The sequence below is a fragment of the Sapajus apella genome, unplaced genomic scaffold (assembly GCF_009761245.1).
Source record: "Sapajus apella isolate SASKATOON/1434 unplaced genomic scaffold, GSC_monkey_1.0 scaffold6, whole genome shotgun sequence".
Lineage (NCBI taxonomy): Eukaryota > Metazoa > Chordata > Mammalia > Primates > Cebidae > Sapajus > Sapajus apella.
This window is the reverse complement of record NW_022436946.1, coordinates 75,981,419-75,994,177: the sequence shown is the minus strand read 5'-3', so window position 1 is coordinate 75,994,177 and position 12,759 is coordinate 75,981,419. Positions and strand designations below refer to the sequence as shown.

Genomic DNA, 12,759 nt, shown 5'->3' with positions numbered 1-12,759 from the left:
TTGAGTATACAAATATACATTTATTAAGCTAAATATTTGTTTAAAATTACCTTTTAATGGCTTGCATTCACAACTGCTTGTTTCCAAATGTACACGTTTCTCCTTCATAGCTTTCACTGCGTGTTTCATAATTATGCCATTTTTACTTGCTTTTTCTTTACTTTTATGTTTAAATAAACACAAGGACTGGAATTTTGCCCTGGGAAGCAAGGTTATTCATAACTCTTATCAAGTTAATATTATTACTTCACAGAAAAAGGCTAAGTCTGTATTTGTGTTTTCAAATAACACCAAAAATTTTAACACAAACTGAGTATACCTTAATTTAGAAAATGCTGTAGTTGTAATTGTTTTCCAATTATTTTAGAAAGGTTTTTTATTTTATCTATAGAACAAAAGCCAGTAAACTGAAAAGAAATTTTTTAAAACATTAAGATTGGATTGACCAACCCTTTAAATAATTTGAAAGAATTAAATAATTTAAAATGAATGCAAAGTGTTATTTTATAAACATTTATCACATTTAAGAGTATGTTCTACACATTTTTATCTTCTGCTCAAAATCCGCTATTCAGTATCTTCACTTGCTTCATGACTTCTTCAAAGCCTGACTTGAATCATGCCAAGCTTGTCTATATAAGATTGATTAAACAAAGGCTTCCAGAGGACTTCAGAATTAAGTATCTGATAACCTCACATATCCTAAGTGACAAAAGCCCTTTGCTGTGTTTGGCCAGATAGTCTAAAATATTCAGCAAACCAAGTTATATCTGGCATGTTTTCAAAAAGAAAACTTTTATTTTTGGAATTTTAGGGCTAGACCCCTGTGGATAATTATAAAATCTTATACCTAAATGAGTCTTTTAAAACTATTCAGCTATTCCTTCTTACATATAAGAAAGCCAATATCTAGAGAAAATTATCCTGTTAGAATTCATATACAATATATAAAAATGTTTAAATGTGGCCCATTCAATGTCTTATCTCTTCAGTTTTAACTAGATATTTGAAATTTGTGGCTGTACACGGACAGAATCTAAGGGTAGTTTAACAAAGGAATGAACCAGTTTTGTAACGTTTGTTTACTGTTTATCACAAGAAAAGTATTGTAAATGCTGAGCTAAAAAGCAACCGTTTAACCAATTAAGACATACTTTTGCAAATAGAAACTCGTGAAACTAAAAAAATAGTTAAGGCTAATTTATCATTTCATACATCTATGCTCTTTTATTTATCAGTACTGTTTACTTACAGGTTTTAATGTTCAGTAATTAACCCTGTGGTTTTTGAAGAAAACTTAAGAATTCACTAGGAGCTTTCCCATGAATTATTTCTTTATGTCATTGTTTCAATACTAAAGAAGATTTTTATTTATTCCACTTAATTGTATTCTTACTTTGTATTAAATTCACACACTCCCACCTTTGCCACACTATCCAGTAATTTCAAGACCTGGTATCACATAATCATTGGTAACTGATTAAGCCTATTTATTCAGACATAAGCCAGATTCTTAAAGATGCATCTTTAACAACTTAAAGTTACATTAATATTTATATGTTTCTAGATAAATATGCACATAGAAGCATATTCTGGAAGAACGAAACTGCACTTATTAGGTGGATTCCAAACGTCTTTCCTAATAAATTGTTTCTTTATTCACTTGTAAGATTACAGGTTTTATGTTCTTAAAGTATTATAGCTTATCTTTCCAAGGCTTATAATAGCAAAGATTAAATTATGGAGCAAAGAATCTATACTTTGCCTTTATGGGGTGCTTTTCCAGTCCTGTTGTTCCATGTATTCTTTTATTTTAGGAGTTACTAAATGTCCTGTTTTTTCCTGTCTTGTTCACTGGGCAAACAGGGGTAGATGGTCCCCCTCCCTAGATAGGAGACGACCTCCTAGTCCCAGGATTCAAATCCAGCATGCGTCTCCGGAGAATGACAGGTACTAGTCAACTCCTCCTCACAGACAAGTGGCTTCTAGAAGCTTATAGGCCACAAAGTGAAGGATAGCCAAGAGAAATGTTGAATATGATGTGCTTTTTTCCAGGAGCCAGAGCCAGATATGTTGGATGTAGCCAACTCTAATAAAGCACCTCAGAATATTTACTGAAGAGCATTCGATTGTGTTTTGAATTTCTGGAAACAAATTTAAATACTGTTTTTGTTTATAAGTGAATAAATAAAAATTCTCAGGTGCTTTAGAGTATATTAAAATCTGTCACAGAGCCTATTGTTTGTTATATTGGTTGATGGTTTTATCTCAGTTGTCTTGTTTTGCTGCTGTGTAAGCTTGTTAAAAATGAAGTTTAGGCTTTGTTATATTGGGAAATGTCTGCCTTATAAAGTAAAATACCTGGTTTTATATATTTTATAAATATTCTATTGTTAAACATAATATTGTCCAGGGCCAACGGGTTAGTCCACAAGGTAGGTTTTTAAAAATAGCATCAGTGCTTTGAATCCACTTTATGCTGATATGTCAGAAGTGCCACAACATATATTTTCCATTACTTTGTTATTCTCAATTTGAAGTTGTCCCGGTTTTCCTATTTTATGGTGTTTATACATATAGGCCTTATCTTTATTATGTTTTCCTGACTGGTCACAAAGGTTTTTGGGTGTTTAAGATGCTTCTCTTCTGGTATAAGCAGAAATTCAGCCAAAAAACGTTGGCAATATTTATTCAGCAGATAAGCAATGTGGTATCTCAGAAGCAGAACAACTAGTCATATAAACATATAGATTTTTTTTTAGTATGTGTGTGTATGGCAGAGTAATTTGAGCCCTAATTAAGGATGATACAGTTTATTTTCTGTATTTGTAAACAATCAAGATGGCCTCAGGATTTTAGCTTGAAAGAAAAAGGAAACACTGTCACCAAGAAAAAATTAAGATTATTTTACAAATATTGGAAAAACACTGTCACCAAGAAAAAATTAAGATTATTTTACAAATATTGGAAAAGACTACAAACAGATATTTTACAAAGGTTTCAGGAACATTTTAGCATCTTTTAATCTTTGAGATACTTGCCTCAATATGATTTATACTTACATATTTGGAAATTAAATGTAATTATTTCTGCTACTGTCTGATTTCTAGGATAGAATTTCTGGGACTAGAAAAACTAGTCACTAATCTAAAAAATATTCCAAGTATAAATAAAGTCTTTTCAAATAAGAACATAAAATAATTATGTAAATTAAATAAAAATTTGTGTCTATATTTGCTGCTCATTTATTCAATAAATATTTATTCTTAATACTTATTTACTGAATAAATGAGTAACAAATTCTATTGGCTAGGTCACAACAGTGGTTAATATAGACAAAGTCCTTGCCATCAAGGAACTTAGAATTTTCTTTTAGAAAAGATAATTCTGTGCCAGGCATGGTAGCTCACACCTGTAACCTCAGCACTTTGGGATGCCAAGGCCAAGCGGGGAGGATTACTTGAGCCCAGGAGTTTGAGACCAACGTGGGCACCATAGTGAGACTGCATCACTGCAAACAATTTGAAAATTAGCTGGGTGTGGAAGCACATGCCTGAAGTCCCAGCTACTCAGGAGGATGGGGCAGGAGGATTGTGTGAACCCAGGAGGTCAAGGTTGTAAGCCATGGTCACACCACTGCACTCCAGCCTGGGCAACAGAGTGAGACCCTGCCTTCCCTCCCACCCCCAAAAGAAAAAAGAAAAGATAATTTTAGAAAATCTTTCTATGTACTCCAAAATGAATAGTATATTTCATCTTCTGTAGTGACTGAGTATAGGAAAATTAAACATAATGGTCTTTGTAATGAGTATAAATGTAAGTTTATCTGGGCATTTATTAAGCATACTGGAAATTCAAATAATGCTTTCAGTTCTTACATACACGAGATGTTATTAGCTTCATTTCGTGGCATATGAATTATTCTATTTGATTGTCTAGATTGTATATATAAGGATAGATTTGGGGAACAGAAATGATTCTTTTAGATAAGATTATTAAATTATTAAATACATAATTTTGAATATGTATTTTGCTTTTTTATGATGACTTATTTATAGATAAGTCCTATGTTTGACCAAAAGAAATATATTTTACATCTCTTGATACTATTATTTGTGTAAAGAATAGAAAATTATTCACAATACAATTTCATTAAAATACGAGACTAATTTTTACTTATAAAATGAAAGATAAATTATGTCAATTAATGCTAAATTCATAGGTTACCATGTCAACCACTTGGCAAATCATAGTGAACACTGGCATTTCATCTCTCATCAGCTTTATTTACTCAGTCAGAAGTTTCTACCAATTTCTAAATGAAGTAAATATGGCATCAGATTTGGATACAGTGAGTGTTCATAAGAATTTGGGCATTACGTGACTTTTGTCATAGGACACTGGTGTATAAGTGACAATTTATACGATTCACCTTTGGACATCTTGTATCAGGGCCGTAGTTAATTATTTTGAAAATAACATTGTAATACAGAACATTATGTTATTGCTTAAGAGAGTTCTCCAGCACATTCAAATAAATGGAAAAGCATTTAGTTGCCTTCTTGTTTCCCACAGCATGTATGTTTACACAGATAAATAATTTTTAGTCAACTATTTCTCAATAATTTAATTTTAATAGTAAGCTTTCTGAGTTTTATCTCAAGTGATACCATAGATTTTTTTGGAATTAATATAAAGATACGTTTATCTAGGAATATTTTCTAGATGTTGAGGAAATTTAAAACATTGATCAAGAAAAAATACATAAATTTGTAATTTCAGGGGATGTTTCTTTTAAATTTGCAGTGAAAATTTCCTTTTAGTTTTATTTCTAAAAATGTTGACATTTAAAAAATCATCATCCCAATAACAAAGTATCCCTTTCTAAATAAAATTATTTTAATACACGAAAATTCTAATGAACCTATATATACATCATTCTGTGAGTTTTAATTAGATTGAGTTGTACCTTGAAAATATTCAAAATTTGTAAATAGCCAGTTAGATTAAATATATTTTAATATGGCCCTGAAGCATCAGGGTTCTGAGTTTAGTACTTACACTTTAATCAGTTGTCCATATGGATGAAAAGCTAGTATAAGTTATTAGTGAATTCAGCTTTATCTATTTTGGTAAATGTTTTATTCAAGAAAATGCAATATTCTTACTGGGTACATTTTGAGGTATATTTTTAAATGTACACCTGGCTTTAACAAATCATTGGAGTTACTAACTTCAACAGTTTGAGAATGGTTTTTAATCAATATATATGATTTTTAAGGGTACAATTTAGTAATACATAACTCAAATACTGAAAATATTTGGTAAAGTAATCCTATTTCCAGATCTTTAAATTATTCAAATAAGTAAAGCATTCCACTGTGTTTAAAATTATTCCTGAGTTGTTCTGCTAAAGTAGCTCTGATTTCTTTTGCAGATACCCAAATTTGTGTAGTTTTCTATACCTGTCAGTTGGTGGCAGACATTTGTCTATAAGAATCCTCAACCAAGAGTATTAAGTGGTTTCTTTTGATTAAAATGAATTAATCTGATTCCCTTTTTGAAAATATTTTGAGACAAATCACACTCTTTTGTTTCCAGGATTCATGGCATTTGCCACATATTTTCAGAGTTAGTGTAGAACTGCTTATAAATTTAGTACATTATTTATTATTTCTTTTTACTCTGTAGTATCCTTTATTATCTGTGATTTTCAAAAATATTCTCTCTTTGTTAACAAAGTGTACCCATTAACTAAAATATAGTGAGTCTGTTTAGTAGCTACAGTCAAATATATAAATATCAATAATACACAGAAAGGTAAATGTATCTTATTGCATGTATCCATCTTCACTGCATAGGAACATCTCTTATTTAGGTTGATTCTATTCAAATTTAATTTTTCCCTCCCAAACTTAATGAATAAATAGGGTGATAAGAGATTTGCATTGCACATTAAGACAGTGTAAGCCATCTAAGTCACCAGCCAAAATATAGACAGATACATTCTTAGGATATCAGTGTTAGCTCTAATTAATGAAAAGATTTATGTAGTAGACTTTTGTTACAGTATTTCCAAAGCAGAACAGACTATGTTTTCATTGGTATAAAATAGTCTTAAATAATATTATTTTATTAATTTTATTCTTTAGTAAAATTTTAGTATTTTATTTAATAAAATTTCAATATCTTCAGAAAAGCTTTATTAACATCTTTAGGGAGTTGCTGTAACTGAAATTAGTTACTGAAAAGGAAAAGAAAGCACATAGATTTTAATAAATATATCTGTTTTCCATCAGTTCCTTTTATAAATCATCACACTAAATTAATAGAAAGGGAATAATCACTAGAAATGGAACTTCAAAATAATTGAGGTTTAAGTAGAAACATTCCATTTTCTGATTATTACTCTTGCTTTGATTTAATGAAATAATTGCTTTTATACCTTACATTTGAATGAGCTTTAAAAGAATTTCATTAGTACACTGTGAACTAGAAAGCATAAGGCCCAAATAACACAACTATTAAGTTATGAATAGAGAGAAAGTCAAGATTTCTGATTCCTCCATGTTTAAATCAAGTAAATATTCTTTATGAATAATATTGTAAAGATAAAAAATTTGTACCAGACCAAAAAAGCATGTTTAAACTAAAAATAAGACATAATGAAAACACTGAAACAGTCTTGTCTTCTTCACTCCTACCCAGAGATCTCTCAAAACAACATCTAATCATTGAAAATGAATGTGTGGCAGAGTCAAAAGAGAACTTAAGCACACAGGGGTGTGATGGTGTTATTCTTATCAACTTACTAAGGTCTATCATAGCTTGGGTAAGACACTTAAACCTTTGTGGACTAAGTTTCCTCGTATTTAAACTTAGCTAGTTATAGATGGGCTAGCTGAATTCTAATGTCCTATAGACTCTAAAATTGAGTCTATATACTCTTGCTGCATCATAGTAAAACATACGTTAGGCCTTCAATAATGACTGACAGTTCATTATGTATTAGGCAGCAAACCAAAGGTCATGTTTTATTTAAGTATTTAATATTTTGTTGAAGCCTAGAAAATTATGCAGAGTTTTATTTTTAAATCTGTTTCATTTGGGGCAAACCAGATTTTATAACCCTGATTCTTTTTTATTGTAATTTTTGGGCTTTCAAATTTTGTGATAATACTCAAAATACTACTTTTTAAACTGTCTATTTAACAAATAATTATTGAGCAACTACCATGTGCTAGGTGTTGATGTTACACTGATAATACAAGCAGACATAATTCCTGACCACCAGGAACTTAAAGTAGTATAAGGTAGAAAGAAATTCATTTCACTGTGATCCATTTTGTGATTAAACAGTTAATAGTTTCAGTAGTATGGTACATGAATATAGATGGATTGTTCTAACCATTCCTGTTTTACATATCTCAATCCAATTTATTCTAAGAAATTGCTGGGTTAAAATATATGATATTTTGGCTATAATTTCGTGTTGAAAGTAGAAAATAACATTAGAATTTTTTTTATTCTCTGCTCTTTCTTTACAGGAAATTATTGCAATTAATTGCATGTCATTTTAACTCAATTTGCATATTCTCTTAAGGGGCTAGAAGAATTATAAAGACATATCTTTTGTAGTTATCTTTAGGAGAATCTTCAATGAAGGTAAATTTCAATGATGTTAGAAGAGAAAAAAGAGCATCCTCAATAAGAGGGTTAAAAATGAAAACAAAAATTAAAAGGTTAGATTATGAACTTTTGCCTGAATGTTTGTTATCTAGTTACTGAGCACTGGCTCTGAGCTTTATATTTTCATAGATGAGTAAGAAGAGTCTTTGCCTTCAAGAAACAAATATTATTTAAAGCAGTGTTTTAACATCACCGCTTGCTAATTCCAAGTAATGCAAAAAACATAGTCAATCCTAGTTTTATGTAATACTACAAAAACTACAATTACTACAATACTGAGTACTAATTGAACTATTTAAAATTAGCAAAACCTGTGCAGTGGTAGTAGTATTGCCGCTTTTTAGGTAAAAGAAAACTGAAGTGTGGAGACATTAAGTAACTTCACCAAAGTCACCAGGCTAGCCAGAAACAGAGCTGAGATTACACCCAATCTGACTGTAGAATTCATTATTTTAGCCATTTATGCCAGAGATGCAACATGATTACTGCTGTTCAGGTTATGACCTCTCAGTTTACCTCCTAGATGTTGAATGACCATGTAACCTAGAACAAATTAATCTCTAACTCTCAATGTTCTTGCCCTTAAAAAGGTTAAAAGAGTACTGTAGTACCTACCTCTGGATTGGCAAGAAGATTATATGAGATAATGCCGACAAAGTGAACATGCTAGCACAGAGAAAGCCCTCAGTAAATGTTATATATTATTAATATCACCATCACTGTTATCATGATATTGATTACTGTGATAATCTAATATATGAATCTATTACATTTTAGGAGATGAAAAGAGGAGGAAGAGTTTAAAAGCTTCAGAGAGGAAATGAAATCTCAATTGGATCTAGAAAATAATAGAAGTTGCCAGGGATCAGAAGAAAAGCAGGCTATTTCAAAAAGATGCCTAGAACCTTTTGATTTTGCAAAAGTTTTATACAAGGGTTCACCAGATTTGTCACAATTTCTCTGCCTTTTCCTACAAAGTTTTTCATCTGACTCGCTTCTCTTGACCCCTGCCTCCTTATTAATTATTTCCATTTCCTGAGATGCTTTTCTCTAACAATATACTTGGCCATCTCCCTCACTTTATGCCTTTGCTAAAATGTCACCATTTCAGTAAGTGCTTTCCAACCACCCTACTTAAAATTGCAATCTGCCCTGCCCCTAAACTCTCACCTTCTTACCCTGGTTTACTCTTGTTAGCATGTATCACCTTTTCCTTATACTATGTAATGTACTTGTTTGAGATTCTTTTTATTGTTTATTTTTTGTCTTGTATCAACAAAATGTACATTTTTTGAAGGTAGAGATAATTGTGTTTTTTCCACAGACATGTTCCAACCGCCTAGAACAGTGCCTAGTGCATATATATGCACAAGTATTTGTTGGATGAATGAATGAATGAGTGGAAATCTTAACGACAGTGAGTTTTGTGGGTCTTTCTGAATCTCTTTGCTCACATCTGTTCAACTTGTGCTGAAGATGAGAAAAGGAGCATTTGATCTTCTAGTCAGTTGCCCTGAGCACTGTGGGGACCAAGCATTAGTTTCCCATACTATATTTTATTTTGAGCTCCAATACCTCCTGAGCCTGAAGACCTAATTACTAATCCCCTTTTCTCCCCTTCCTTCTCATACTCCCACTATGCTTATGACTTCTTCCCTGTACTTCAGGAACAAGATTCCATTCCCAACAACCATCTCTCATTGATTTCAGCCATAAAATCAATCATGAAATATCTGCTCCCCTACCACCCATGATCCTTTCTCCTCACCCTAGAAGCAATAAGGTAAATAAGAACCTTAATGTCAGAAATAGTCATCTGTTAGTGATTTCCCAGTGCCTGATTTCATAGTTTCTTCCTTCGAGAACAAAGATACACCTGTAAGGCATGTGTCAGAACCTATCTTCTTCATCTCTTTGCTGTATAGTATATAACAGAAACAGCTTAGGAGCCTGATAGACTTGTATTTTAATCCTAGCTTTGCCACTTTCTGACTGAGTAGCTTTGCCCTGAACCTGTTTCTTCATCTATGAAGTGGAAATGACACATTCTTAAAGGATTTTCGTGAAGTTTAAATAAACTCATACCTCCCTCAGTGCCTGACAAAGTTATCCCTCAATATATTGAGCACCCTCTTTTCCACTTGGTGAGGGAATATGACATCTCCCTCCTCTATTTCTTCCTTTTTTACCTTAGAAGTGGGATGTCAGATTAACGTGAGTCTGAAAACACAGCCGAAAGCCTGAATTGAAGGGACAAGATAGTGTGAACACAATTTATGGCAAAAGCTGAAGAGATTGGGAGAGATGAGCAGTCCCAGAACTCTCTAATAGTCTGTGAAGGCTTATACTTTGATACGTGTTTCTAGTGCCTAGCAGAACTTGGTATATACTGGACACTTAATTAGGATGTCACACAGTAGTAAAGACAGATATTTGTCACAACATTGTTGGGAGGAAAGGATATCAGTAAAGAAAAATAAGCGTAAATTGTAGATAGATAATAATATTAAATACACATTCTTAGGGTTTCTGTTTTTTAAAATTGGTGTGAATTTCTTGACCACAATATTTTACATTATTTCAAATATATGGTACTTCAGACATTTTAGGCTAATTAGACATATGTAGGCTGCCTTAGGGAAGCAAGTTTTTTACAGAACATTATTCCTGTGGGGGAAAAATGCATTTCAAGTGTTCAGTGTACATATATACTTTTAAAAAGTAGAATAAACTGGGAAGTATGATTTGTGATGTTTTTAAAATGCTATGTTCTTTTAAAAATGCCATGTAATTTATAAAAGCATCTTGATGAAATTTTTTAAAGTGACTTGAATAGTTTATATAAATACTTTCATTTATGTAAAACATGTTTTACTATAGCATTTTTCTTTTTTGTTCATAATTTGTAGGGGGCAAAACAAAAAATCTTTGTAGCACCAAGTTTCAGCTTGTAAAAGTAGAGCGCATGTCATCCCTTTGAAGCTTTTCAGCACCTAAACTATTACCATCATCACATTTATCATTATTACATCTCAGCATTGTATTTGTTTACTCATCAGCAGAGGCAGAGTTGCTCAGTAGGGGTCCGTATTAGATCATTGTTGTAGACATAATTGTCTAGATTAATGAAATGTCAGCTTCTTGGCGTCTCCTGTTGGGCAACTTTTGTCTTCCATCTGGCACCAATTCTGGTTTTTATTTTATTTATGAGATTTATTTTTGAAAAGTACTGACCGGCAAGTTCATTTAGGTAGTATAGTTCCCATTTTTCATGTCTATTGCGTTTATCATTGTATGATATTAATGTAGCTTTATTCATCATATATTTTGTGTTTAACATTTCATTCCACAGGCACTCCAGAAAGTCTGAAAGATCTAGCATCCAAAAACAGACTAGGAAAGGCACTGCCTCTGATGCAGAAAGGTAGGCTTGGTGTTGTGGTGTGCTGACATTTTCCATTTTATGAATATATTTAGGGATGCCATCACTCTCATTTTACATGATCAGTTCTTAAACACAAATTGTGATGTATAAAGGCATTCATGTAACTAAATCTACCCCTAAATAGGAATGGTATCATTGAAGAACTAAGAGAAGGATAATTTCAAGGCAGTTCTTAAATCTCAGAGTTTAAAAATAGTATTATGTGTTTCTTGTAGTGATCATTCTGATTTCTAATAAGGATTAAATACATATTCATTCCTATATACATAATAGGATGTTAAAATTTTGTTTCTGGGATAATTTTAAATGTTACCAATGAATATAGTGCCTGGAATATGCAAATAATTGACTGTCTTATTTATCTGAATAATGCCATCTTTTTTAAAAGATCACTTTTCTACAAATGTATATTTTAATATTCTACTGGTATATTATAACCAAGGATACACGTTGAGTTAATGTAAAAATTATAATGGGTTACTAACTTTGATTGCAGTTTGTCCAGTTCCACAAAGGTTTTAAGTATTTTTAGGTACAACATATTGACACTTTTTTTAACATAGTGTAAAAATACCTCAGAATTGCAACTAATGTATTTTCATTCTCCCATTCATTTATCCAATAATGATTGAGAGCATATACAGGGACGCAGATGTAAATCAATGAGTGATTCAAGTATCATAGTTTTCATTATAGCGGTATGCACAGGTACAGTATAAACACAAGGAAAGGTATGGGGTAAGGATGAAAATAGGAAATGCTTCATAAACTGATGTCCCTTGAGATAAATCCAGATACATAAAAGTATGAATAAAGAGTAGAGTATTCTAAGAGGGAACAACGTGAGAAAACACTGAGAATGGAAATATTTTCTTGAGTTTGTGGAAATGGTACCAGTTTTGGGATGGAGAACAGGATTCAGGGGATAGAAAAGAGGGCTGAAAATAAAATTGGAGAAATCCTGAGAGGTTAAATGAGTGATATAACTATGCCATGTTAACACCATGCTAAAGAATTTCAACTTCTTTATTGATCTGTGAGCCACAGATGTGCTTTAAACATGGAGGCAGAGGATCAGTTTTGAGTTCCAAAATTATAGATCACTTTGACTAATTTTTGGAAGGTGGATCAAAGGATCTAGGGGTAGGTGCAAGGCATCAGCCAGGCTGTCCCAATATGCCTGGTAAAGATAGAATTCATAAAATTTAGTGATTCATTCAGTTGACAGATATGTACCAACTATGTGCTAAGTTCAGGTAATAATATAGCAAGTAGCCAAAAAGGAAAGCTTTCCAGGGGATATTAACACTGAATTGAGATATGAAAAATGAGTAGGTGTGAGACATATCAAGGGATGTGATAGGTAAAACGGCGATGAAATTTACTTCTGGACAGTGGTACACAGATATTGACTATTTAGGGAACTTAATTCACAATGGAATAAGGATACAGGGGATTCACAAAGAGTGTTGAGTAGAAAAGGGAGTTGGACTTTGAGTAAGGAAATTGATCGGCTGATAGATGGATAGCCTTTGATGAAACAGTACATTTTCGCTTTCTCATTCTTTAATCCCAGCCCAGCTAACTGCAATTTCTTTACCGTCATTGAAAATAACTATAATTTC

General features: G+C 32.1%; 1 protein-coding gene across 49 annotated transcripts in view; it reads left to right on the top strand.

The window, feature by feature from the left end:
* RIMS1 (regulating synaptic membrane exocytosis 1) overlaps positions 1–12,759 on the top strand; it is a 496,468-nt gene that overhangs the window by 367,917 nt on the left and 115,792 nt on the right. For 19 of the 49 annotated variants that reach the window (XM_032275539.1, XM_032275528.1, XM_032275526.1 and 16 more), the window contains one exon: positions 11,042–11,113. The exons of 21 other annotated variants lie outside the window; for them this stretch is intronic. In XM_032275539.1, the coding sequence (XP_032131430.1) occupies positions 11,042–11,113 (72 nt within the window). Of the gene's footprint in view, positions 1–1,866; positions 1,951–11,041; positions 11,114–12,759 lie in introns of all 49 variants that reach the window. 9 more of the 49 variants (XM_032275522.1, XM_032275521.1, XM_032275520.1 and 6 more) reach the window with 2 other exon arrangements.